Raw genomic sequence first — 24,072 nt, 5'->3', positions numbered from 1 at the left:
CTCACGTGCTGGACAGCTGGAAATTCTTACCCTGATATGCCGTGAGAAAGCAGTTCCCAGCTCCTCAGTTCCCCACACAGCACCATTCCAGGGATTGCAAGGGGATAAAGCTCTTCCATCATGGGATTCACTCAAGCTGTATTTCAGGGACTGTCAGCAAGGAGCAACATTGCTTCAGCTGCATTCCTTCAAACCTGATCAGACCAAGACATTCCAGCCCCAAATTCACATCCCTACAGGAGGCACATCCCCACTCAAACCAGCACTCAGGGTACCATTAAAATTCTCAATAATTAGCTCCAAGGCAGGAAGGAAAAATCCATCCAGCACTATTACAGATCCCCTTGAGGAATCTGCTTCCCTTAAAGCAGATGATACAATGCTCCTTAAACCATCTCCTGGCCACTCACTTGCTGCAGCTTCCAGGGAAATTACAGCTTTTCTGAACAAGGGACAATATTGTCCCTAAATTATTTACAGAGTTCAAAACTAAGGTCAAGATAAAGACTTAGAAACAGTTCAGGAAACCGTCTGGGTGGGGAGAGGGATAAAGTTGCAGTGTTACAAATGTTTCCACTGTAATAACGCCCCCAAAGAGTATCTGGACAGAGCACTTCAAAGAAAATCACCAGAAATGTTAATGAAACTCTTCCATGCTCGTGACATCTGCTCCCCACAAATCCCAAATTCCTCCCCAAAGGCCCTTCCCCCAAGAGAAGCCACGTCTCATCAGCCTCATTTTATTACTTCCAAACTCTTGATATTTTCTCTGGGGTCAAACACTTCAGACTGAAAATCTGTGTCCAAAGAAGCACTTCAGAATGTAAGAGTTCAGAAGAACCTGAATTTGTCCAAGATACTCCTCCCAGCTCACACCCCCCAGCATCCCTCACTGTGCCACAGGACACGGGAACACCCAAGGGAGACAGGTCACCCTTGAGAACAGGGCTCCAGTTCTGCTCCCAGCTGAGGTGAGGACCCAGACAAACCCATTCCATGCAATAGGGACACATTTCTTCTGCTCAAAACTAACAAAGTTTCAATATTTCACTGTTTATGCAGAATTAGACATCACCGTTCCCATGAGTTTCCTCACCATCCCCAGTCAGGATACACAATGGTAAAGATTTGTGGCTGCTAGAAATACTGTTCATGGTCATGGGAGGTCCTAATTATTTTCTCTGCAATGCCCAGCAGATTGAAAATTTTCTCCAGATGTATAAAAATGGAATTTGAAAGCCTCAAGAGCCGTAAGATTACTTCCCCCAAGCCCAGAAGGTTTATATTAAAAATGTCGTTACCACAAAAAAAAAAAAAAAAAGCCAAATCAGATGCATTCAAGATCAAAAACTCTTTGCACTGAGGCTGAGAAATATATAAACCTTTTTTTTTTATTCCTGATAAATACCACATGAAAGATTAACCAATAAAGTCTTTATATTTACAGAAATAACCAAGATTCAGATTCAACTGCTTCCCTCTAATCATCTCCCCACATCAGTCTCCAATGGAAAAGCAGCCAAAAAAAGCTCCACATATGCTCCTTGCAGGGCTGAGACTCATCTAAAGCTCTAAAATATGGGAAACAGTTCAATTTGCACAGTTCCCTGAATAACAAACTGAAATAAAAGCAGTTGTCATGTGCATTGTCCCTTGGTCATTGTCTTGGTCTTAAAAATCTTCAAAACCCATGACTCTGCTGTACATTGGATGTGTTCAGCAAAAAGCACAGATTTCAAAATAAACCTAAATAAATGGGGCTTGGAAAAAGGAAGCTGTAAAAAAAAAAAACAAAAAATCCTCCTTTCTGCTTTTTTGGCAAAGCCCACCCCAAGTTCTTGTTGGTGTTCAGGCTCAGAGTTTGCCTCTTCATCCTCTCTGGGTGCTGGAGCCCAAAATGAGTCCCAGCAGAGCCTCACAGAGCGTTGTACTCCACACATTTGGAGGGGTCTGTTGGGAAGTGCTTCTGGCAAATGGTCATGAGCCTCTTCAGCCCCTGGGAAGTAACAAAACAAGGACAATTCTGTCATAAGGCTGCAGCTGTTGAACAATTTAACAGCCTACAGTATTATTAAGCTTAACAAGAAGAATTAAAAAGAAAAGGCTGGGATTTTTATTTTGGTAGTTATTCTGTTTAAAGTTTGAGGTTCTTTTCAATATTAGAGGAGTTTGTGGCATAATCAAAAAGGCTTCAAGCCCACCTGGTAAGATTCACAGTGAAGGGTCACAGCAATTCTTTAATCCCTCTTTATCACCAAGGGAACAAATGATACCATAATTAAAGATATTTACAAGAAAGCTGAATATTAAAATTAATTCTAAAGAGCAAAAAGCAATTTCAAAACAAGCTGCAGAACCAAGACAAGACCCAAACACTTCTCAGGAGGAGAACTGTGGACACAGGACATCACAGAGGCAAACTGAAGCTATCAAGGAGGAAAGGCAGAATGTGGACTTTGCAGTTCTTCCAAAGCATCAACTGCCAAAACCCAACATGACAGGAACCTTGTGATTATTTTCTTTCAAGTCACACAGAGAAGTCTAACAAAGAAGAAAGGCAATGCTGTGGTGGAGGTGTCATTCAGCAGTGACACTGCACTCCAAGATGGCAGAGTCATGTCCCTGTCATGAGACTCTCCCCATGGAAGGCAGCTCCTCACTCAGGGAAAAATGATTCCCCAGGATGGTGCTGTGGCCCTTCTCATGCAGGCAAGCATGGAAAGGCTGTCCCAGCACCTTAATGACTCCTTGTTTGGGATGTTCTCCCTCCAGAGTGCTGCAATCAGGAACAAGTTCCCTTGGGAGCACAGGTAATAAATATCCCATGTCCACTTTGAACCAAACTTGCCAAACAAGACCCAAATATCTTTAAACATGAAGAACATACATGTTTAAAGCCAACTCTGTTTTGGTGCTGCAGTGAGTTGGGTAATTTAGAAGCAGAGGTATGAAATTCCCAGTGGGAAGATGAACTCAAGGATTTCCTTGGCCAACAGAGGAAGCCCCAAAAGCAGAGAAGGGACAAACTGGGGAATTCACACACATCTCCCACAAGGTTCTGTTATGCCAAGAGAGACCAAGCAAGGATCCAGAGCAGAGATCCGTCTGCCCAGGAGTGGCAAATGGACAGAGAAAGCCAATTATTGAGCAGCCTGGTCTGCAAGGTTCCCCTGCCAGGGGAGTTGGAACTTGACAGACTCTTAAAGTCTCTTTCAATCCATTCTGTGATTCTATGAATTATTCTATGAATTATTCACCATTATGACACAGATCACAACAACATTATTTAATTTAAAACTATTTTATCCATTAAATACTTCCAAGCATAATTGGAGGCTGACTCTGAAGATGCATAATCCACATGCCAATTTTCACCTTACAAAATAATTGGTCACATTTAATTTGTTGTCTCTGTTAAGTGTCTGGAGGCCCCCGTGACTTCACATTGATATTTTTTCAGGTTATGCTATTAAAAACTAGAGTTGAAGAGAAACCAAAGGTTATGCTCATAGCCCAAATACAGAGAGACTCAGAGCAGAAGGGGAAGTTGCATTTTGCAAGCAATTTCCTTGCAGACATCTGCAGAAGCTGAAAAGCAACAGGAGTTCTGCTGCTGAAGAAGGAAGACATTTATAAATATCTCCCCTACCAGGAGCTCTGAGCTCCATGATGCTCCTCTGAAGGTTCCAGAGTTAACCCAGAAGTTTTTTTTATCTCAATGAAACTGCAACTGGCAAGAGCCAAACACATTTACCAATACCAAGAGAGAAAACTTGTTTCCCCAGCCCTGTCCATCCACTGTGTGGAAAGGACAGAGTAGAAAAACAGCACTGCTACTATTTCCACAACCAGAAGCCCACATGAGTATGATGATGCCCAGGAGGAATTAAACCTGGAATTTTGAGCCCAGATTCCTGAACTTCTTAATGAATGCATTTATTATATATTACTATATAGCATATATTAGTATCTAGTATATTATTTATACTATATTTATAGTATATTTATTAGTATATAGTATATATTAGTATATAATATATTATTTATTATAGTGTATTTATAGTATATTTATTAGTATATAGTATATATTAGTTTATTACATATTAGTTGCAGAAATAGTCAGTAGGACTGAATTTTACAGTATTAAGTTCTGTGCATGTTTAAAGCAGGAGTTAAGCAGTGAGAGGCCTCAGGAGAATCAAGCCTGTCTCCACAGCTGCTTTGGTGCCCATGCAGGATCACAGCAGTTCAGAAAAACCCATGAGACTGTTCCTGGCCCAGCACTGAAGAGCCTCCATGTCCAGGATGAGCTGCTGTTACCTGGATGTTCTGCTGGACACAAACTAAACCTGTCCATTTCTGGGACCTGATACCACATCACCTCATGTTACCACGACATGGACGTTTCTCAAAGACCCCCCCAGACAAGCAGACCTGTTGGATTTCCAAAGCTGCCATTACCTGGATGTATTTCCTCTGAGTTTCATCGTTGAGCACGTGGGCCACGTGCTTGGAGAAGATCTTCTCGCGGCCCGTGCGCGCGTGGATGCCGACCATGGTGACGCCGATGGGCCAGGGGGCGTTGCCAATGGCCATCTGCAGGTAGGCATCGTTGGCCTGCACAGGGAAAGGCACACTCAGCACCACACCAAGCATTTCTGCACTGCCAGCTGCACTTAAAGCCCCATTCCAGTGTCCCTGATCTGGTGTCCCTGATCTGGTGTCACCAACTGCACAACGCACCTTCCCACGTGGAACTCCGAGGGAAGCAAGGATTGTGCACTGTCCCTCATGAAAAAAAAAGAACTGGATAAGGCAGTCTGGTTATCTTGACCAAAACTAAGGTTTACTGGGATTATTTTCAACTCAACCATCTCTGGTTAAATAAGGTTATATTTGTAACCCAGAGCAGTGGCAGCAGTAAATCAATCAGGAATTTCCCCATCAAAAGCACAGATCCTGTTTTAAAGCTGTACACAGACAACATTCCTGGGGAAAAACAGGGATAAAACTCAAAGGGAAAATTAATAGAAAGAAAGACAGAAAGGAAGAGAAGTATAGAGCTGAAAAAAAACCAACATAACAACTGAGAACCAGCAAGTGACAGATACAATTACAGAAAAAACCTGAAGGACATGGAACAGGACATTCCTTCTCTATTAGAGCAGCTACAAAACTCACTGATAAGGAGTTCATTTATGACCTCCTATTCAGAAACTGGACAATAGGAAGCAGCAATCATGACCAGTGGCTGCAGATTCTTTCCAGCTAGCACTGAACAGACTGGGAGGTGAATAATGAACAAGGCAGGGGTGGCAGACAGACCTAAAGCAAATCTGAGGAGAGGACAGAGTTTAGTCATCACCTGCATGAGGCAGAATCTGGACAGTCTTAGTGAAATACCCTCTTGGTGACTTAAATATACTTTTGTGATGAAACAGTGTGTGAACAAGCAATTAAAGACCCTTGAAGGACTGTCACAACAGGGTTAATTAAGGCTGAGTGGACAACTTGCATTCTGGCATTTGCCTGCTGTCAATACATTGATTTCAAAATTAAAATCTTCCAAGCTTTTCGACTAACAAAGCAGCAAGAATTTGTGGGTGACAGTATTCACTAGGGTGCACAAAGCAAGCAGCAGGCAAAAAGAGACAGAAAACCAAAGCAGACAAAAAGAAGCAAGTCTTCTAGAAAGTAAAATTGAAAAGGATGTGAGTATCTGTAAAAGCATTAGCCTAATGTAAAAAAAACAAAAACAAAACATCCAAATGTGTACTCAAGTCATCCAAAATCTCTGTGAAGTTTACTTAAAGGCAAGCACCTCCAGGAGAGAGAAGCACTGCTGATGAACCCAGAGATGCACCACATTCCTGCATGCTCATTAGTTTGAGAAGGTATTGGAAAGGGAATTTCCACATAATGATGACAACCAAGAGAAAAAAATGCTTCGAAATAAAACCCCACTATCATACATCCCACGTGTTCAGTTCTGCTTCCAAATGATTTGGATTAAATTTGCCTTAGGCCATACAAAGTTTTTTTCAGCATCAAAAGAAGGTTTGCTTGCTTACTTGACAAATTATGTCAAATCCTCACAAGAATAGTAAGAAATACTAGAAATTTGAAGGCAAAAGACAGCTCAGTTTCCTCTGCATATACAAGCTGCTTCAGCAAATGCTATTGGTATTTAAGTTTCATTTCTGAAGGCAGCTACAAATAAAACCTAATACTACCTTTGATCTTGTGTCCTAAAGTACTTCTGCCTCCTGCAGTGAGCAGACTTCATCCAAAAAATCTTCTCATTAACTCACCTCAGCTTTACCAGGCCACTTAATGTGAGTTTAGACAAAGAACGGGACAGTGCCTCACATCCAATAACTCCGTTTGCCTCAATTAATTCCTAATTAATTAATCATCAACACCCTATTACTATTAAATACCTTCACTTAACCTTAGAACATCAGGTTTCCCCTTGAGGAATGCCTCTGCAGCTTAATATACCCATCTCTGAGGAAAATTTTCTTCATGTTTACAAAGCTGTGCAGTTTCATGAACCTCAAAAGCTCTTCTGTCAGGCTGTGGATCAAACACTACTTAGAGCCTAACATTTCACAGCCATTTTTTATTTTGTTGGGATAGATGTTGTATTTCCAGCTATGCATCTTCAAAATTAAAAAAAAATATGGGAATGCTGAAGCAATAAACTCAATCTTTTACATCCAGACAGCATGAACATGACAAAAGGAAAAGCACAAACAAACATACCTTCACATATTCTCTTTGCAACATAAATTTAATAATATCTGTTATTGATTCTTTGATGTCTGCAGGAAGTGTCTACAGGAGAGAGGGAAAAGAAAAAAAAAGACATTTATTTTAGAACAGCAGCCCAGGAAAATCATCTTACTCAGCATTTATGCAAAGTTTAGCAACTCCTCAACCCTTGCTTGAGGAGTTTCACAAAGGAAAACATGTTCATTATTCAGATGTAGGATCTGAAGAGGAGAGGTTAAGTGGTTACACCTGGTAGCTGATGGCAAAGTGCAAAATGCAACCCCAATCTTCTGTCATGTTTGCAACCCAGGGAGCAGGTGCTGCTTTAAACAGCTGGAAAAGCAGGGAGTGGGCAGATTTCACTGAGATAAAACCAGAACTGGGTGTCAGGAGCTGTAGATACAGAAACTGTCAGCAATTCACTTATCCCCTCTCCTGCAAGGGCCCTGATGCTGGGGACTTGGGAAGCAAAGCAGAGGCATTTGAAGGTGATTCACCCTTTTGCGGAGCTTCCTGAAGAGCGGCCGCAGGTAGGACTCGGTCTGTTTCTGGGTGGCGCTGTTCAGCTTCCCCTGCACGCCCCGCTTCACGTAATCCTCCCTGGCATTCAGCTCCTTGGCCCACACTCCCAGGAGGAACTGCAGGGAGCAAGCACAGCTGTGTCATGGTGCCATCTACTGACAGAACACAGGGCTAAGCCAGCAAGGCAAGGTGAGGTTTTTTTGGAGAAATCTGAGTTAGGAAGGTTAAACCTTTTTCAGAGGGATAGGAACAACTCTGTTATCTTAAATGTACACACACTAATTAAAGCTGCAGCTCTTGCTGTGAGTTTGATTACCACAACAGCTACACAGGCACTGGCTGACTCAGCTGAGAGGCAACACAGCTTTCTTGCCAGGAAACAATTTCCTGCCATCCACTTGAACCTGTGGACTTCCTTTAAAACTCTCCAATTTCACTGCCAATATTAGGTGACATTCCAATTCAGCTTGCACTGTTCCAAGGAAACTCCCCCACAGGTTTTGATGCCACTACCACACAGAGGCAGCTGCAGACAACTGCCTCAAATATCACATGAAAATCAAAACCTTATTTATTTTGTCTGGAAAAGCAGGAGCAGATTTTGAAGAATGCTGCTCTCCCAAGAGCTCTTTCCCAGATTTGGCACAAGGCACTGCTGTGACTAACAAAAGCTGTGGAGTGTCAAGCATTTCAAAAAACCCACATCTTACACATAACAGGAGAGATTTTCCTCTCAAGCAGCTGAAACCCATCCTTCTATTCTTGAAATGTATTCTGCATGGCATTAATAATATGACACAACTATAGAATAATTTGAGTTTGTTACCTTCAAGAACTTGGTTATGATGTCCATATCATAGTGATCATCACCTCGTCCTAGGGATTCTCCCAAAGCCTGGAAAAGGGGGAAAAAAGGGCAATTATTTCTACTTTGTCTAGTCTGGCAGCACCACCACAGCAGAGCATGGTTCACTGCATGAACCATGTGTTTGGGATTTCTTGTGGAATTTATTGCAGTTTGTGCAATAAATTCCACAAGAAATCCCAAACACTGGTCATGGAACAGCTACAAATGCTACTGAAATTCATTAATCTATTAAAAACATTTACATCACAAGGGCAATAGGATTATTTCTGAAAAGTCAATGCAACAGTAATTCTTCAGTCATTACTACTAAATTATTGGCATAATTAGCAGCTGTCTGACTGCACTGTATTAAGGGGAACTGTGGGTGCACTGCATTTTTTGAGATCCCCAAAGCCATCAATTAACCTAGTTATTTTGTTATGCTATTTCAATTCTCTGATGTACTGGGGCTTTTTATCATTTAATTGCAACTGTGAATTTGAGGGAACAAAATTTTTAAAAAAACCCCAAAATCTAGCAACAAACCACTAAAAAAGCCCAGCTGTATGCTCCAATTCTCCACCATCCTACCAAAACCTCAAAACTGTAAATACTAACAGTACGTTTTATAAACATTTTCCAGTGGGCATAGTTGGATTTACAATCTATTTCCATTGCCCTCATGTTTCCAAAGTGAGTTTTATTTTTAAAAATCTCCTAGATTTGGAATCAAATTCAATGTAAGCCTTCATGCTCAAGGCCATGCAGCTGAAGTGCAAGTGAACACAAAATTAAGATGCAGTGTTTTCAAACTTCTTAGAAAAAGATTGTTTGCATGGCTCAAACCAAGCCTGCCCTACTACCACAAAAAGGGGTCATTTTAAGAGCTAACATATCAATAAAATTCAGATCCAATACAACTCCTGCTATCCACTCTGGTACTGCAATTCTTTTAAACCAGAACCCCTGGCACCACAACAAAAAACCCAGACTATTTTTTAATAATAATGTATATACTTCAGCTTTCAGTTATAAATCATATTATTTCTTAAACACACTTTTGGAAGGATGTTATGAAGATTAACTCCTGCAAAGAGTTTTGAAGATTAAGGGTAAAAGTCTTCAGCTCAAGTTAATGTGCTTTTCCAAACATAATCCTGAAATACCAGGTGCTGAATGCATTTCCTGGCACTTACTCACACAAACAACACAGGATTCTTTCAAAACAGAGCAGCCATTTGTACTCAAGTTTTTGGGACACATTGTGTCTGCACTTATATTTCCTGTGGTCTACTTCTGATGCCTTTTTTTTTTTTTTAGGTCCTAGATGTTTTTATATCAGATATTTTTTCTGTGTGTCTATTTTTCAGTCCTTCCTCCTTGTATAGGGAAAATTAATTGGTACTGATTTTATTACCCTCTAAAATATTTATTAGAAAGGCTTTGGCATTTTTGAACAGTAATGTACTGGTATTAAATTTTCTACTTCTGAAATCCTGGAGAATGAATCTCTACTGTATCACTGTCTTTGCAGGCAACACCTGTCCCCTTTGGGATGAAATGTTGTAAAAAAAGACCATTAGAGTTTTCATTTGTAAATTTTCTCCTTAAGAATACTCCAAAATGCCCAAGTCAGCTGTTGAAAAAAAGACAACTTTGTCTAAACAATCCTGAAGCTTCCTCACAGCAACAAACCACATCTAACATCCCTTAGTTATGACCTATCCCATACCTCTAGCTCTTCAATAGTAGTATTCTCCTCATGGACCTTCAGGTCATTCTGGGAGTCATCATCTCCTGCTTCTTGGCCACCCACAATTTCATTCAGATACTGCTGATCAATCTTATCCAAAGCAGCCTTCAGGTCATTTCTCAAGCCCTAGGAAACAGGAAAAAAGAAAAAAAAAAAAAAAAGAGATTGGTTTATAAAAAAACCCTCAAGTAAATAAAAGCAATTCAGTACTGTCAATGTGAGGATCAAACTTCTGTTTAAAGTGCAAATTTTGTAAAAACACACATAAGAGTTTGGTGTTGTTTGAATTTAAGTGAACTCCAACAACTTCAGCACTTAACAAAAATCAGGTGCATGAACTTCTGAAGCACTCATACCTATGAAAATTACTTTTTACAGTACTTTCACCAAAAGAAAAGCCTGGAGGATGGAATCAACCTCTAAGACTTTCTTCAAGTCATTTTCTCCAAGCAATGCACCGAACCACCCCAAAACAAATGGAAACCAGACCACAACCATCATCAGCTCTACAAGTCCTCACATCTGCCCTGAAAAAAGCTGTAAATAAGTCTCACTCCTTCAGTGGCAGACATAAAACAATAATATTGCTTCCTTTTATTACAAATTATTTAAACATAGCAGAATGTTTTCTATAGATTCACTGTTTAAAACCCTCAGCTTTAGAAGAGGTGAATAAAAAATCCAGAATCAGTTTAAAACCATATATAAAGTTAAAGGGTTCTTTCAAATAGAACAAAACACACCTTAACCACAGTTGAAGGATTTGCCTTCTCATCTTGAGACATAAAATATACAGCTCTATAAAGGAGTATGACATTCCCTACCCTCAGATAAATTCAGCTACTCCACAGGGAATGGATATGCACAGTTACTTCCTCTCTTCCATCATCATACTTAGCTGTCTGGAGCATTTCTATTAATCATTTAGTTACTCTAAAAATGTCTGAACCACAAGGCTGATTGACTAAGCAACATCCAGAATCCCCCCAGACAGCAGCAGGAGTGGCTGAAACACGTAACAAAAATCCAGCACAACCCCATTTCTGGGCTCTCTATTTCCTAATCCTGCTCCTGTGATCAATGTCCCTGGAAGGGAAGTTTTCATAAGCAGAGCTTTTATTTCCAGATCTGTTTATCTTTACTTTAAAGACTTGGAGAGGAAAAGGTTTCCCTTTTATGGGCAGCCCCAGGAAAGATATTTAAAACAATTCAGTTTGCCACAATTAGGGAAGAAAATGCAAATTGTCACTCTGTTAGGAAGACTGTAAATTTGGTTAACAGTGAATGCAAAACAAACCTCAATTGTACCTCCTCACTTAACTGATCATTATTAAGACAAAATGAAGAAATTAATTAGATCTTCAAATCTAATAAATTAATTAGATCTTCAAGTCAATTTTTGAGTTGATGGCTACTTTAAATTGAAGAGGGGAAAATGACACTTCCACAACAAGTTACAGCTCTGGAATTCAAGAATTTGAAAAATCATTTATATCCCAGAGACACAGTATGCAGCTCTTAGTTACCTGTGCCAACTCAGGGTGCACATAATCACAAACACAGGATTATTTTAACAGTAAATGACTTCTCCGCTCATTAAAAAGCAGGGGCAGAACAAACTGGGGTATGAGTGCCACCTGAAAGCCCCTTTACCAACTGTATAGGGCTGAACTCTGTAACTTAATTAGAATTATGCACAAAAATCTGATGTTTAACATAGTTTCTCAGCAAATAAAAACAATTTTAAAAGAGACAAGAGGCCATATTCTCTTTGCTGTCTATTACCCCCCTCCTCCTGAAAATTAACAGCTACTGAAAATTATTTTCAGTAACTTTTCTAGGGTTATTTATACCATGAATAAGTAACTAAGAGCCAGGCTTACCTTGTTCACTTCAGGTGCAAGAATTTCTATCTTCCTCAGACGTTGAAATGCATCATAATCTGTTTCTCCAAAGAGCCTGATGGGCTCACCCCTCTCTCGTAACCTCCTGATAACCTGAAAAGAATCAAAGCACTCCCTGACACATAAAGGAAGCAAAATAAAACCCAGAATGACAGATTTATTTACTTTGCTTAGAATAACAAGCTGAGCTAGACTGGAGAGGAAATGGCAATATTTTAAGCAGTCAAAAAATGTTCCAGACACTTTACAATCTAAATATAAAATTCCCACGGTATTTCAGTGAAAGGTCATTCCAAATATTACTGATCCAAATTTTGCATAAAATCCCAGGCTGGCTGATACGGCCAAACTTCTTCCTGCTCTGACTTGTTTAAACAAATACACAAAAATAATTCCTCTAGCAGAGCTTAAAAACCATTTTCAAAATCACAAAGGAACTTGACAATAATCTCACTCACCTATTTGTCTTGGCAATAAAAAGAAGAGCTGGGCTGCAGGTTGTCCCAGCACAGCTAGGAGATGATCTACTGAAAATCCCCATCTTTAAGCATTTGGGAAATATGAAGTCCCAAAATCTAATGGGATAGTTACTTTAAAAGCAGATATAACAGAAGGGAAAAAGCCTCCCTCAACTCAATTCAAATCTCAAACCAAACACAAAACCAACAATCCCCATTACAAAACCTGAATATCCTGACAAATTAAGGGGAGGTGTGACATGCTTGGATGACCTCAGCTGTGAATTTCAGTATTTCCAAGATTAGAGTGTATTCTGTACTTCTGAACTTCCTGCTTCTGCTCTGGGGTGTGGATCTGTTTGTGAACTTAAATCCACACAGGCATTTTTACCCTTAGAAAAGGCAAAGCACAACCCAGCTGCTCTGGCTTTAGCACTGTTTCTTCTAGAGACTAAGGTGAACTTCCAAAACATGATTTCTAAATTTGTGCTCAGACCAACAAGTTACAAAGAAAAGAAGCTCAGGGAAAAATAAATCTCAGAAAAAATCAGCATGCCATCTTCAGTACTATCCAAGAGCAATGCTGATATTCAGGATCTCTCTGAAAGAGCTGTAAAATGTTATAAAATATCTGTGTGAATCCCTGTAACAGAGAGGCTCTACCCATCTGCACCTCCCTATGCATTCAACTGGACACCAGAGCCCTGATAAGCAAAGATAATCAATGACTGCTAACTGCAAAAAATGGAAGCTTATTTTTAAATAAAACTGCCATAAAAAGTACAGCTCACTGGATGGAACAGCCCTAACAATAAATTTCAGGTGCATTTGCTGTGAACTCAAGGAGTCAGTTTATGGTTTTTGATTTTACCTCCTGTCTGGAAAGAGTCATTGGTAACTTTTCCTCTGCCAGTTCGAGTTCCAGCACTGGATTTGATGTAGCCAGAGGTTTCTCCTCCTCTTCCTGCTGCTGTACCTACATTCAACAGACAAAGTTACTCCTGTGCAATGGAAACAAACCCACATATTGATGGGAAATGATGGCAAGATAGAGAACTCTGGAACACAGACTTTAGTATGACTAAATAAACCTTCAGTTTCATAGTTTTATGGGTTTATAGTCCATAATTGCATCTCACAAAACAATAAAAGTTCTTGATAATATCAAGAATAACACTGCTGCAGGTTGCAGGAAGCACTCTGTCCAGCAAACAGAAAGGACAATTGCTGAAGTTTGGCTGTCACTTCAGCAGGTAGATGCCAGCACTGGTGCCAAAAATAACAAATCCACCCTCTGCCTGTTGATTCCTGCCCCTGTCCCATCCTTCCTACCCATGCAAGACCATTTGCATCAATGTGTGATGAACCAGAAGGGGGAATTTATTCAAACAGAAAAAATACTCTGACAAACACAAATACTGAGACTGTTCCCAGCCTGCTTCACTTCCTCATGCAGCTCCCAGAAGGACAGGAAGGAAAACTCCAGAGCAGGGTGAGAGTGGAGCTGCCTCTCCCAGGGCCAGTTACAGTGTTTATTACCTGCAGCACAGTTAGCAGTGATCCAGTTTCTGTTGGGTTTTGAGAGGCAATGCACCTCTCCAACCTTGTTTTAGGTAATGCACCTCTCTAACAACCTTGCCTGCTTCTTACAGGTAAAAAAAAAAAACAAAAAAAAACCCAAAAAAAGACACAGCTCCTCATAGGAACAGGATTCCTCTTAGCCTAAAAGAAGGTCCCTGAATCAAAGAGAGCCTCTCTTCTTCATTATTCAGTATTTTAATAATGCAAAGCAACTCTTTGATCAAAGTAACTTTGAGGCAGCAGCCATGTAACTACAGCTCCCTGTATAAGCTCAAATTCAACATTTCTGACAGCAGCAGCAGACTGCTGGTGGTAATATTCCTATAATGAGGAAACCTCTTCAGTGCTCACTCATATATTGTTCATTCTTCATTTATTTCCTTTCTGTACTTGCTAAAAGGGAAACAATCCAAAGAATGCCAGAGCAGCCTGCAGCATTCCCTGTGCATGGGCAGCCTCTATTAGGGTTCAATATGAGGAAGTTACTGGACAGAAATTTTCTTTTTATTTTTAATAGGCTTTTTATTCTTTCAGCCTGTATTTGGGTTGATCAATCTGAGGAAGGTGCTGGACAGAAATTATTTATTTTTTATTTTTAATAGGCTTTTTATTCTTTCAGGACACAGTGCCAGCTTTGCTCAGGTGTCAGCGTGACTCTGTGTGGATGGATCCACCCCTGGGGCTTCAGCAACAAGATTCAGTAATTTCAGATGTACAAATCTACATTCAATGCTGGTTTAGCAAACACAGAAAAAAATCAAAAAATCAATCCTACAAGTACAGATGTTTGGAATGAACAAGGGAAAGACAATTAAATCAATGTTTAACACATAAAGGGAGGGGGAAAATAAAACTGCCATCAATGCAGGTAAGGAGGAATTGACAGGGGACAGAAAATATGGAAGAAGGTGTAAATTTTTTTTAAATTTAGTCCCAGAGCAGAAAGATACATATAAATTTTAACTTACAAACATTCTTGAAATCATAAAGAGATAGCAGCACAGGAAGAAAAGATTTGATCCATTCTGTCAGCTGGACTACAAGTTATAAGCAGTATCTTTACCACTGTTATTTTGTTTCAGTGCTTTCTTCAAGCAAGTGAAATTATTCCAACTTATTAAGTCTAAGCAAAGTAAAAAAAGCACCTGCATTTAAAAGGAAATCAGTCTGTGTTCCATGTCTCATTAACAGAGTAAAGAACCAATGCAGAAATCTGGGAGGCTCTAAGAAGATACCAAATTTAACAAAGTAACTTATTTTAAAACCATTGTCAGGGTTGCATTTCACACCCAAACTGCTGTGCAGCAGCACAGGTAACTCCACTTGAATCACATCAGGTTCTGAAGAATTCCAGCTAATGCCCAGGAGGCAGCAGGCAGCCATGTGCCCTTGGAGGAGCAGCTGGATCCCCAGAGCTTTCCCAGGACTTTCTGCTGCGCGTTCCCAGAATCGTTTTGGCACCGACGTTCAAATGTGCACAAACAGACCAAGGTTTCAGAATAAGTCACTAACTGGGTAAAGGTCACTGGAAAACAAAGCTCCTATTTGTGCCCTCTAACAGCAAACAAGATTATGAAACTGTCTTCCCCAGGGAATGCATCCCCCTCCCAGACACCCCGTCAGGCAGGCAGGCAGGCACACACACTTGGAAAAGACAACAACATTCTTTCCATTTCAGGAAACTCTTGCCCTGACACCATTACAAGGCAGATAAAGCCTTCCAGATCACGCATTTGTTGCAAAATGCACCCCAGGTTACCAATTGTTTCTAATATTTGGCCAGCAAGAACATAAATGCTGTTGTTGCACAGCTTCAGTGCTGGGTGGTTAATGGCCAAAACCCAAATACAAATTTAGGAGAGTCGGCAAATCTTTTTTGATGCACACCCACACTATACTGATTTCTTTTGGACGTTTTGACAATGAAGATGGGATAAAATTATCCAAATGTCTCCATTTTCTCAGTAAGGGGAGGAAGGTGGCTATATCAGATCCAGTGTTCATGCCTAACAACACAATTTCATAAGAAAGGAAGACAAGCTTTGATCCCGAGCCACTTCATGCTTTCCACAAATAAAAACAAACAAACAAAAAAGGAAACAAAAGGCAAACCATAACACAAACTTAAGTAGCTGTACGTCATGCATATCTTTTCCTGCATTGAAAATGGTTTTGGAAAGTCATACCTCTCCAGGTGGCTTCTCATTTACAGGCTAATGTATAACATTAACAGATTGAACAAAGAACAACAATTATCATTAACAACATTGATATTGTTGGTAAAAAAAAATAAAATGCAGACTTCAAAATAAACACAGCAAGTCCTGGAAGAACAATTTCCATACCTTGTAGCCACATCTCTGGAAGTAGGCCTCCTCTTCCTTTTTAGCTAACTCACTGCGTTTGAAATATTTCTTATTGCCCTAAGAGAGAAGAGAGTTGTTACCAGCTCAGAATTTTGCATGGTTGAGCAAAAATGGCTCAAACTTTCTTACTTGGCTTGGTGAATTCAGCTACATCCTTTCCCAGAGATGCCTAGCTGGAAGCACCTCTGAAATCAGCAATATAGAGTTACTTTGCAGGATATATGTAGAAGCAGAATTAAAAGTACAATGTGCTTGCCAGCACTTTAGAAAACAAAATTTTTTGTTATGTAAGGCCTTGGTGTAAAGCTTCACTTCAGACATGCACAACCAGACCCAGGATGTTTAGATAAACCATAGTAAACACATCATTTGACATTAAATCAAGGAGGTGGGCGAGATCACATTTACACACAGTATTTTATAAGCTTGCTTGGAGAAGCTTTGTAGAAATGTGCCTCAAAAGACATTCCAGACACACAACAGATGGAAAATGTGGTCACCCAAAGCATTTTCCTTGATTAGTACAAACTACGACTTCTTCCCTCATGCTTGGCCTGACATACAACAGCCTCTGACCACAGCTCCCTCCTTCAGGCTCTGATGCCAAAACCCAAAATCAGACACCCCTGAAAGAGGTTCTGCTGTACTGTGGGGTTTTTGGGTACACAAACTGCTCACACCCTGCCTGGATATGGGGTTTTTAGGGGCACACACACTGTCACACACTGACTGGATATGGGGTTTTTAGGGGTCCACACATTGTCACACCCCACCTGGGTATGGGATTTTTAGGCACACACACTCCACTCATACCCTGCCTAGATATGGGGTTTTTAGACAAACACAAAAAGCTCACACTCCACAGGGATATGTGGTTTTTAGGCACACACACCCTATCCGGGTATGGGGATTTTAGGCACACACACACCACTCAGACATGCCCGGGTATGGGGTTTTTAGCACACACACACCGATCACACCCTGCCCGGGTATGGGGATTTTAGGCACACACAGACTGTCAGACCCTGCCCGGGTATGGGGTTTTTAGGCACACACAGACCTCAGACCCTGCCCGGGTATGGGCAGAACGCGGCTGTGAGGAGAAAAGAAACCGCACTCTGCTCACCAAAGTTCGCACTGACATTTCTCATCTCCCGGTGCCCGAAATAAACTAAACCAGCCCCAAAGCCCATGGAACAGAGCGAGGCTGAAACCAAGCTGCGCCCCCGCCCCAAATTCCTCCCGGCTCCTGCCAATCCCATCCTGGCTCATCACGGCCTAGGCCGCTCCCTGCCCCGGCCCATCCCGGGCCGCTCCCGCCTCACCGCCGCCCCCCTCCCGGGACCCCCAGCCCGGGCGGCTCCTGCTGTCCACGCCGGCCGCCCTCACCCCCAGGAGCTCCTTCTCCTCCAGCTGCTGGCGCTTCCTGCTGATCTCCCGCTTCAGGATGTCCATGGCGGCCTCGGGAAGCGCCGCAGGAAAACAACAGCGTCACTTCCAGGGAGGCCGCGACGCCGCGTGGCGCCCCCTGGTGGCTCGGAGGAGCGGCGGGAGGGGCGCGTCAGGCCCTGCTCCCGAGTGACAATGACAGACGAGAGGAGATGGCAGGAGATGGCCTCAGTTGTGCCAGGAGACGTTTAGACTGGATATTAGCAAAGGTTTGTTCAGTATCTATGTAATCTCATGCTGTTGATGGAAGCAGATTATTTATAGTGATACACAGACGGTATGAAGTGCACTGCCCATCCTTGGGGCGGTGTTGTCTTTTTATACTAAAAACTACATGTGCATTATTTACCATAATTTCCCAATACCTATCACCTATGCTAGACAGTGAGCTTCTACTCTAAACCAATCTATAAGTGCCAACATCACAGCAGAATATGGAGGCCAAGAAGAAGAAGAAGAAGCAGAGAGGCTGGACATGCCCAGATTCCTCCATCTTGCCCCCTGAACGCCCATTCTAAAAACTCCAAAAATCCATTTTTCACGTGACAAACTAACTATTATTCTACTTAAACTCTTTTGACTTGTAATTCTTCATATAAAGGTTGATAATTGTTTTTTCTGAGGGCTAAATCAAAGGCACAGGGGCCTGGGGCTCTGTGCCAAGGTCTCTGAGCCCCCGGGCAGGGCTCGAGCCCTCCAGGGCAGCCAGAGGAATTTCTGGGTTCCAACAATGCTATAATGACAGTAATTATGAGACAGAGCCAAAATATAGCTGCTTTGCATCAAGGAATCTAGCAAAAGAGGTGGAATATCATTTTTACAGGGGTCTTTCCCTGTTTTAGTACAGCTGGTTTTACAAAAGGATGCTTGACAGGTTCTTTAAAGAGAGTCTGCATGCAATTTATTCAGCTGTCTTCTCTGTTTAGCTTGAAAAATCTTTGGAGAAAAGTCTCTCTGACTGTGTTTGCGCAGTGCCTCATGCCATGGGCCTTGGTTGCAAATGACAGCTAATATCAGATAAATCATGGCCTCAGGAAAAATTTCTTCTTCAAAAGTGTTGTTGAGCACTGGGACAGGCTGTCCAGGGAAGTGGTGGAGTCACAGTCCTGGGAGGCATTTAAAAGATGGGTAGGGGTGATGTAGGGATGTGGTTATTGGTGAACTTGGCAGGGTAAATTATTAGATTTGATGCTCTTGGAGGTCTTTTCCAACCTAAATTATTCAATGAGCCTGGTTACTGGCCAGCCACACAGGGTGCAAATGCTATGTAGGAAGGTGGGATGCCTGAGATATCTGGTATCTGCTTCCTTCAGGCCTTGAGGACAGCTGGTAGGGATTGAGCTCCTTAGAGTGCACACCCCAGAGCTAAATGCTTTTGTCATCAGCCTCACAGCATTTGTGATATATTTCCTTATTTACCTGATTTTCTCCAGCTATTTCCATCTTGTTGCTTGTAAAGTCCAAAGGGTGCAGAAAACCAGAAAAGCTTTGAAGAATAATTAAGAACTCCTCTCAATTTTTTTTTTCACCTTTAGGTCCTCACAGATTTCTTCCTTGTCTTTCCCTGTTGTAAGATCCTGTTTTGGAGAGCTGTAACCACAACTGGCTTTTCACTCACTTTAGATAACCTGAGCTGTGTGTCATGACTCTTCCTTGTAGAAAATGGCACAGTGGTTTACAGGGGTTGTTTAACCCCAGGCTGGAGGGTTCTGGATTTAGAAGTTGTGCACTGCTTTACCTCAGGCTTGAATGCAATTGCTTTGCAATGAGGAAGCAGGAACTGCCCTCCTACGCTTCTCAGAGCTCTCTAAAAGGAAATTATATCACATCTGATGGTGATAGCATCCAAGAATGTCTCTGGATGAGTCCTGGTGGAATGTGCCCACATTTTGGTAAGGGCAGAAGTTGGGAGGCTGGAGGAATACTCTGTAGTGGACTTCATGGTAAAGGAATCCAGATGCTTGTGTCATAGTGCCTGCTGCCCCCTCATTTACTCTAGAGTACACACAGCCTTAGGCCTTCTTCATTTCCTGCTCCAGTCTCACACTAGCCTGGTTTTGGCAGGGATACAGGTAATTTTCCTCCTAGTACCTAGTGCAGTTCTGTGGTTTGGATCAGGTATGAGAATAACTGATAACACACTGATGCTTTAGTTTTTGCTAACCAGAGTTTATACTGAGTCAAGGACATTTCAGCTTCTCATATCCTGCCAGCAATGAGACTGGGGGACACAGGGCAGCCAGGACAGCTGACTCCAGCTGACCAGAAGGATATTCCATGTTGTATGGCATCACACTCAGTATATAAATGGGGGGAAAGTTGGTTGGGGGCTGCTGCTCAGGAATTGGCTGGGCATTGCTCAGCAGGTGGTGAGTAATTGCATTGTGCATCACTTGTTTTGTTTTATTATTATTATTATTATTATTATTATTATTATTATTATTATTATTATTATTATTATTATTATTATTTCCTTTGTTGTCCCCTTGAACTGTCTCTCAATCCAGAAGTCTTCTCACTTTCACTCTTCCGATTCTCTCCCACATCCCTCTGTGGCTGAGGAAGAGTGAGAGCCTTTGCACCATTGGGGATTAAATCATGATACACATTGTATCTCAATTACAGACAGTCCAAGAAGAAGGAGGAAAGCCAACTCACAATTCAGCCAACTTTCACACAGTATTTGTGAGAAAGATGCAGTTACTGTCAGGTGACTCTTAGAACAAAGAGTCACTGGTTTGGTTTTTGTTGTTTTTTTAAAGGTGTCGGGGAGGAGTAAAAGGGACAAAGAAGCAGCTGATTAGTTTATGTTGGTGAAACAACTTTGGCAAGGTTGGAAAGAAATGCTGTACCTCTAAAAGTTGCCTAAAAGTTCACTACTGATGATTTAACTTTCCACAATTGCTCTTTTTCCAGTGCTTCTGGTTCTGTGCTCTCTTGCTTCCAAATCAAAGCATCCTGTAATGTAAATCCCTTCTGTGATCAAGACTTTGTCCTGTCCTATGGACAAGAAGTGGCAATCTCCAGAGTACTACATCTCCCAAAAGAGTTACTATGCATGCAAATTTGTAGTTATGTTGGTTCTGGTTTTTTGAGGACATTCACCAATATCTCCCACAAAAAAGGAAAGAGAGAACAAAATCTTTGGTGTCATTCATCCGTTTGAGATTTTTCTTTTTGAAGAGGTTACAAAACCTTCTAATCTATAAGAAGAAGTGGCATCTTTTTTCTTTCCCTGACACCTTATGAAGAGATCCACTCTTGCTTCCTGTCTGATCTCCAGGATGGCAAATCTGTTTGACTCCTCTTTGCCTTGAGGTCAGGGCAGCGTTTTCTGAGGGACATGGATTGTTGAGATGGCTGGGTCAGGTCTTGACTGGACACCGTTCAAAGCTCCTCTGTTCCTCAGAACATCTTCTGAGGCAATATCTGTGCTGGCAATTTGCCATGGTGCCTGCTTGCTCCATTCTGATCTCTCATGCTCTGTCTCCATTCACATCTGCTCCTTGGCCCTAGGGTGGGCAGCTGGAGCTCCACTTGCTGGACACACCCATGGTGCTCATGAAAGCTCACAGTGTGAGATCTCATCCTTGGATCATGTAGTGGAAACTGTTCCTCCACACTGCAAAAGGATTTCTCCAAGTCACCACCGTTCTGAGGAGCCCTGAGAGTGTGAAAACTGGTTAACTGTGTTGTGAAAGCAGACAATTCCTTCCCTGTGCCAGTCCCTCATGTATGCAATGATGCCTTAGGTGACATCACTGTATAAGATATTTTTAACACAGTGAAATGTGTGCTTTTCCAGCTGTATTTCAAATTATCAGTTTATCATACATGGCACTACTCTACTCATCAGAGTCAATTAGATCATTGCTATAAATCCAAAGCTTGACTATTTGTTTTCTACTGCTCCTGTTTTGATTTCAGGGCAGTCCTGCTGGTTTGGTACCACTATGGCTGTGTGTTTCTGTCTCTCATATGATTAATAAATATGATATTTGCTGTCAGGGCTGCAGTCAGGTCTTTAAGCTCTCACAAAATCATTTGCAGAGTCTTGAGAGCTCCCAGCAACTGAGCTTGGGTCTGGAAGCAATAGTGTTACCCATGTTTTCCCCATATCCAGGTTTCTGCAGACCTCTGGAACAACCCCACAGAGTTAACCACAAAGCTACTTTGAAGTAATTTCCTTCACAACATTAAATATAAAATCAAGACTGGAAAGGGAAATCTAGAAGTTATTCCAAATCTTGGAACATTTGTAAGAGCCTTGTAAGCAATAGAAATAGAAGCTTAAAACATACATGAGGTGTTTCATTCCAATTTCTAGCTGGCTAAGTGATTGCTCAGCTTTATCTGCTGCAAGCCAACTGCCAACCTGCAGACAGATTATTGAAGGCAGCTCAAATAACCCAGTTTCACTCAAATAACCCAGATGTCATCTATTTGCCAAAGTGGTAAAACAGATCAGAATAATTTTGACTGCTCTCAGTGGTTGTATTCAGTTTACATTTAGTTGTTTTCAGGTCATATCTTTATGGGCATCCAGTTTCACTTATCTATTTGATATTAGAACAGGGAAAACCCCAGTTCAGCCAGCATATGCTTTCACTTGCACACAGGAGGCAGAACTGATGCCTTGCAGCTGACCAAGATTGCGGAACTCATTTCAAGTAACAAGGGCACAGATGACTCTTGGAAACCCTTTTTAGATAAGTACATGGTTCCTTTTATTCATCTTCAAAACACTATACCAAAAAAGACATTGGATAAAATTGCCTTTACACCATGACTAAGTATGTCCATTTCTGGCAAAGGGAGTTCTACACTCAGTCTGTCTTTTCTTTTTTAATTTAAGCAGTCCTTAACTTTCTGGGAGGGATTAACCCACCCAATTCCCTATTCTTTGCCCCCACATCTACTTTGTTACAGGTACCTCCAGCTTGTCACATCTACGGGCACCTCCAGCTGTTCTGTCAGAGGTGTTAGTATTGCTGCTAAGGATTGCAAACTGCACTTCCCTACAACCCTGACATTGGGGATGGGCCCATCCCCTTCATTTAAGTCAATTTAAGCCACTCTGGGCTTTCACTTTCTTATTCACCTTTCCAAACAGCACACAATCTCCAGGAGATCACAGTCAGAGAAACACTCAGCTACAGAGAAGGCTGAGGAAGAAATTGGAGGTGGTGCTCCACCACAGGTGTCCAAATCGTCCTGCAAAGACAAGGAAAGCTCACTGGGGAGGAAATGGCAGAAAAAAGGTTCCCACATTTCTAACATAAATCTGCTAAAGTGTATGGCATCTGTGTATCATGAAGGCAGCATTTGAATTTGGTTTGTTTTGCTTTTTAAAGTATCCCTTGATTAGTTCTCATGGTAAGTCAGCCCCTGCAACTGCTGTCTGCCAGGACACACCTCCGGAATGCACTGTTAAAATAGTTAGGGAAGTAGTGACATCCATATGGATGTTACTGGTTAGTAAGGCTAGTGTGGCTTTTAGAAACACACTTGAAATAATGTTTGGCTGTTAATTATTCTCTGATTTTGACCAGACAATGTTTATGAGCATTGTTTAGGTTGTCTATAGGATGCATGAGTCTTTCCTATCCCAGCAGCTTTATCTGTAAAACTGAGGTGGTGTCAAAAACTCATTGTTGCTTCTAAAACACTTTGCATTTAAGAACAGCTAATTATTGCCAAACTGGCTGATATGTGAGATAGCTGATGAAAATTCTGTTGTTTCAGGAACAGTATTTGTGGCTCAGCTAATGGCACTGTGTCATCAGAGTCCCTAAGGAATTGGTCCCAAGATGTCACTAGGGAGACTGTGCTTTTTTGACAGCAGTGGCCATTTGTGGCTGTTAAAGAATGCAAAACATCTTGGAGAAAAATGGTCATGCTGCCTTTTTTTGTTGCTTTGGTTTTGGTTTTTTGCTGTTGTTGGTATTTTTGTAGCTGTTCTTTCTAGCACTCCAGCAGTGCAGGGCAAATGATGTGAAGCACTGAACATCCTTACTCCCAGCATCAGTTTGCACTACACATACCCAAACAACAAAGTCTTTCCAGGAAAGGTGCAGTTACAGGACTAAGCCCTGCAAATACAGACTGTGTTGTCAAACTGCATGCATTGCATTTTTCCCCAAAGGAATATCTACACTTAACATCCCTTGGGGTTGAGACATTTTAGCTGTATTAACAGACACCATCTAAACACCAAATAGATCTTGTTGGATGGTATAAAAGCACATAAAACATCTATTTTTCTTCCACTTTAATGCATATAGAAGATAAATGGTTGAGCATAAAGTATTGTACTTCTGAGTTCATTACCTTCTATTCAACACAGGCAAGAAATCTCTCAAAGTTATTGCTAAATGATCATAGTTCTGTGTTGTCAGTGTGATCCCTGCAGGATGTG

General features: G+C 41.4%; 1 protein-coding gene across 4 annotated transcripts; it reads right to left on the bottom strand.

Moving 5' to 3' along the window:
* Positions 1–1,366: 1,366 nt before the first annotated feature.
* On the bottom strand, positions 1,367–17,749 carry PRPF18 (pre-mRNA processing factor 18). Of its 4 annotated transcripts, XM_074538751.1 has the most exons (12): positions 17,595–17,694; positions 16,335–16,390; positions 16,185–16,262; positions 16,026–16,052; positions 13,130–13,234; positions 11,780–11,893; positions 9,876–10,022; positions 8,123–8,191; positions 7,272–7,412; positions 6,766–6,837; positions 4,462–4,617; positions 1,367–1,996 (listed from the first exon to the last, which is right to left on the bottom strand). In XM_074538751.1, exons 5-12 carry the CDS (start codon positions 13,148–13,150, stop codon positions 1,916–1,918), a joined length of 801 nt encoding a protein of 266 aa, XP_074394852.1. In that variant the 5' UTR covers positions 13,151–13,234; positions 16,026–16,052; positions 16,185–16,262; positions 16,335–16,390; positions 17,595–17,694; the 3' UTR covers positions 1,367–1,915. The 4 variants fall into 4 exon arrangements, with proteins under 4 accessions (XP_074394852.1, XP_074394850.1, XP_074394853.1 ...); XM_074538749.1 differs by lacking the exon at positions 16,335–16,390 and having other exon boundaries at positions 17,595–17,749; XM_074538752.1 differs by lacking the exon at positions 16,026–16,052.
* Positions 17,750–24,072: the final 6,323 nt, after the last annotated feature.

The sequence above is a fragment of the Zonotrichia albicollis genome, chromosome 4 (assembly GCF_047830755.1).
Source record: "Zonotrichia albicollis isolate bZonAlb1 chromosome 4, bZonAlb1.hap1, whole genome shotgun sequence".
Lineage (NCBI taxonomy): Eukaryota > Metazoa > Chordata > Aves > Passeriformes > Passerellidae > Zonotrichia > Zonotrichia albicollis.
The sequence above is the reverse complement of the archived record's forward strand: the minus strand, read 5'-3'. Positions and strand labels throughout refer to the sequence as shown.

Coding starts and splice junctions, on each gene's coding strand:
- PRPF18 (XM_074538749.1), bottom strand. CDS start 17,660: ATGGACATCCTGAAGCGGGAGATCAGCAGGAAGCGCCAGCAGCTGGAG. Junction 13,235..16,025: donor ATGAGAAGCCACCTGGAGAG/GTATGACTTTCC, acceptor TGTTGAATGTAG/GTACAGCAGCAGGAAGAGGA. Junction 1,997..4,461: donor CTCAGAGGAAATACATCCAG/GTAATGGCAGCT, acceptor GTTACTTCCCAG/GGGCTGAAGAGGCTCATGAC.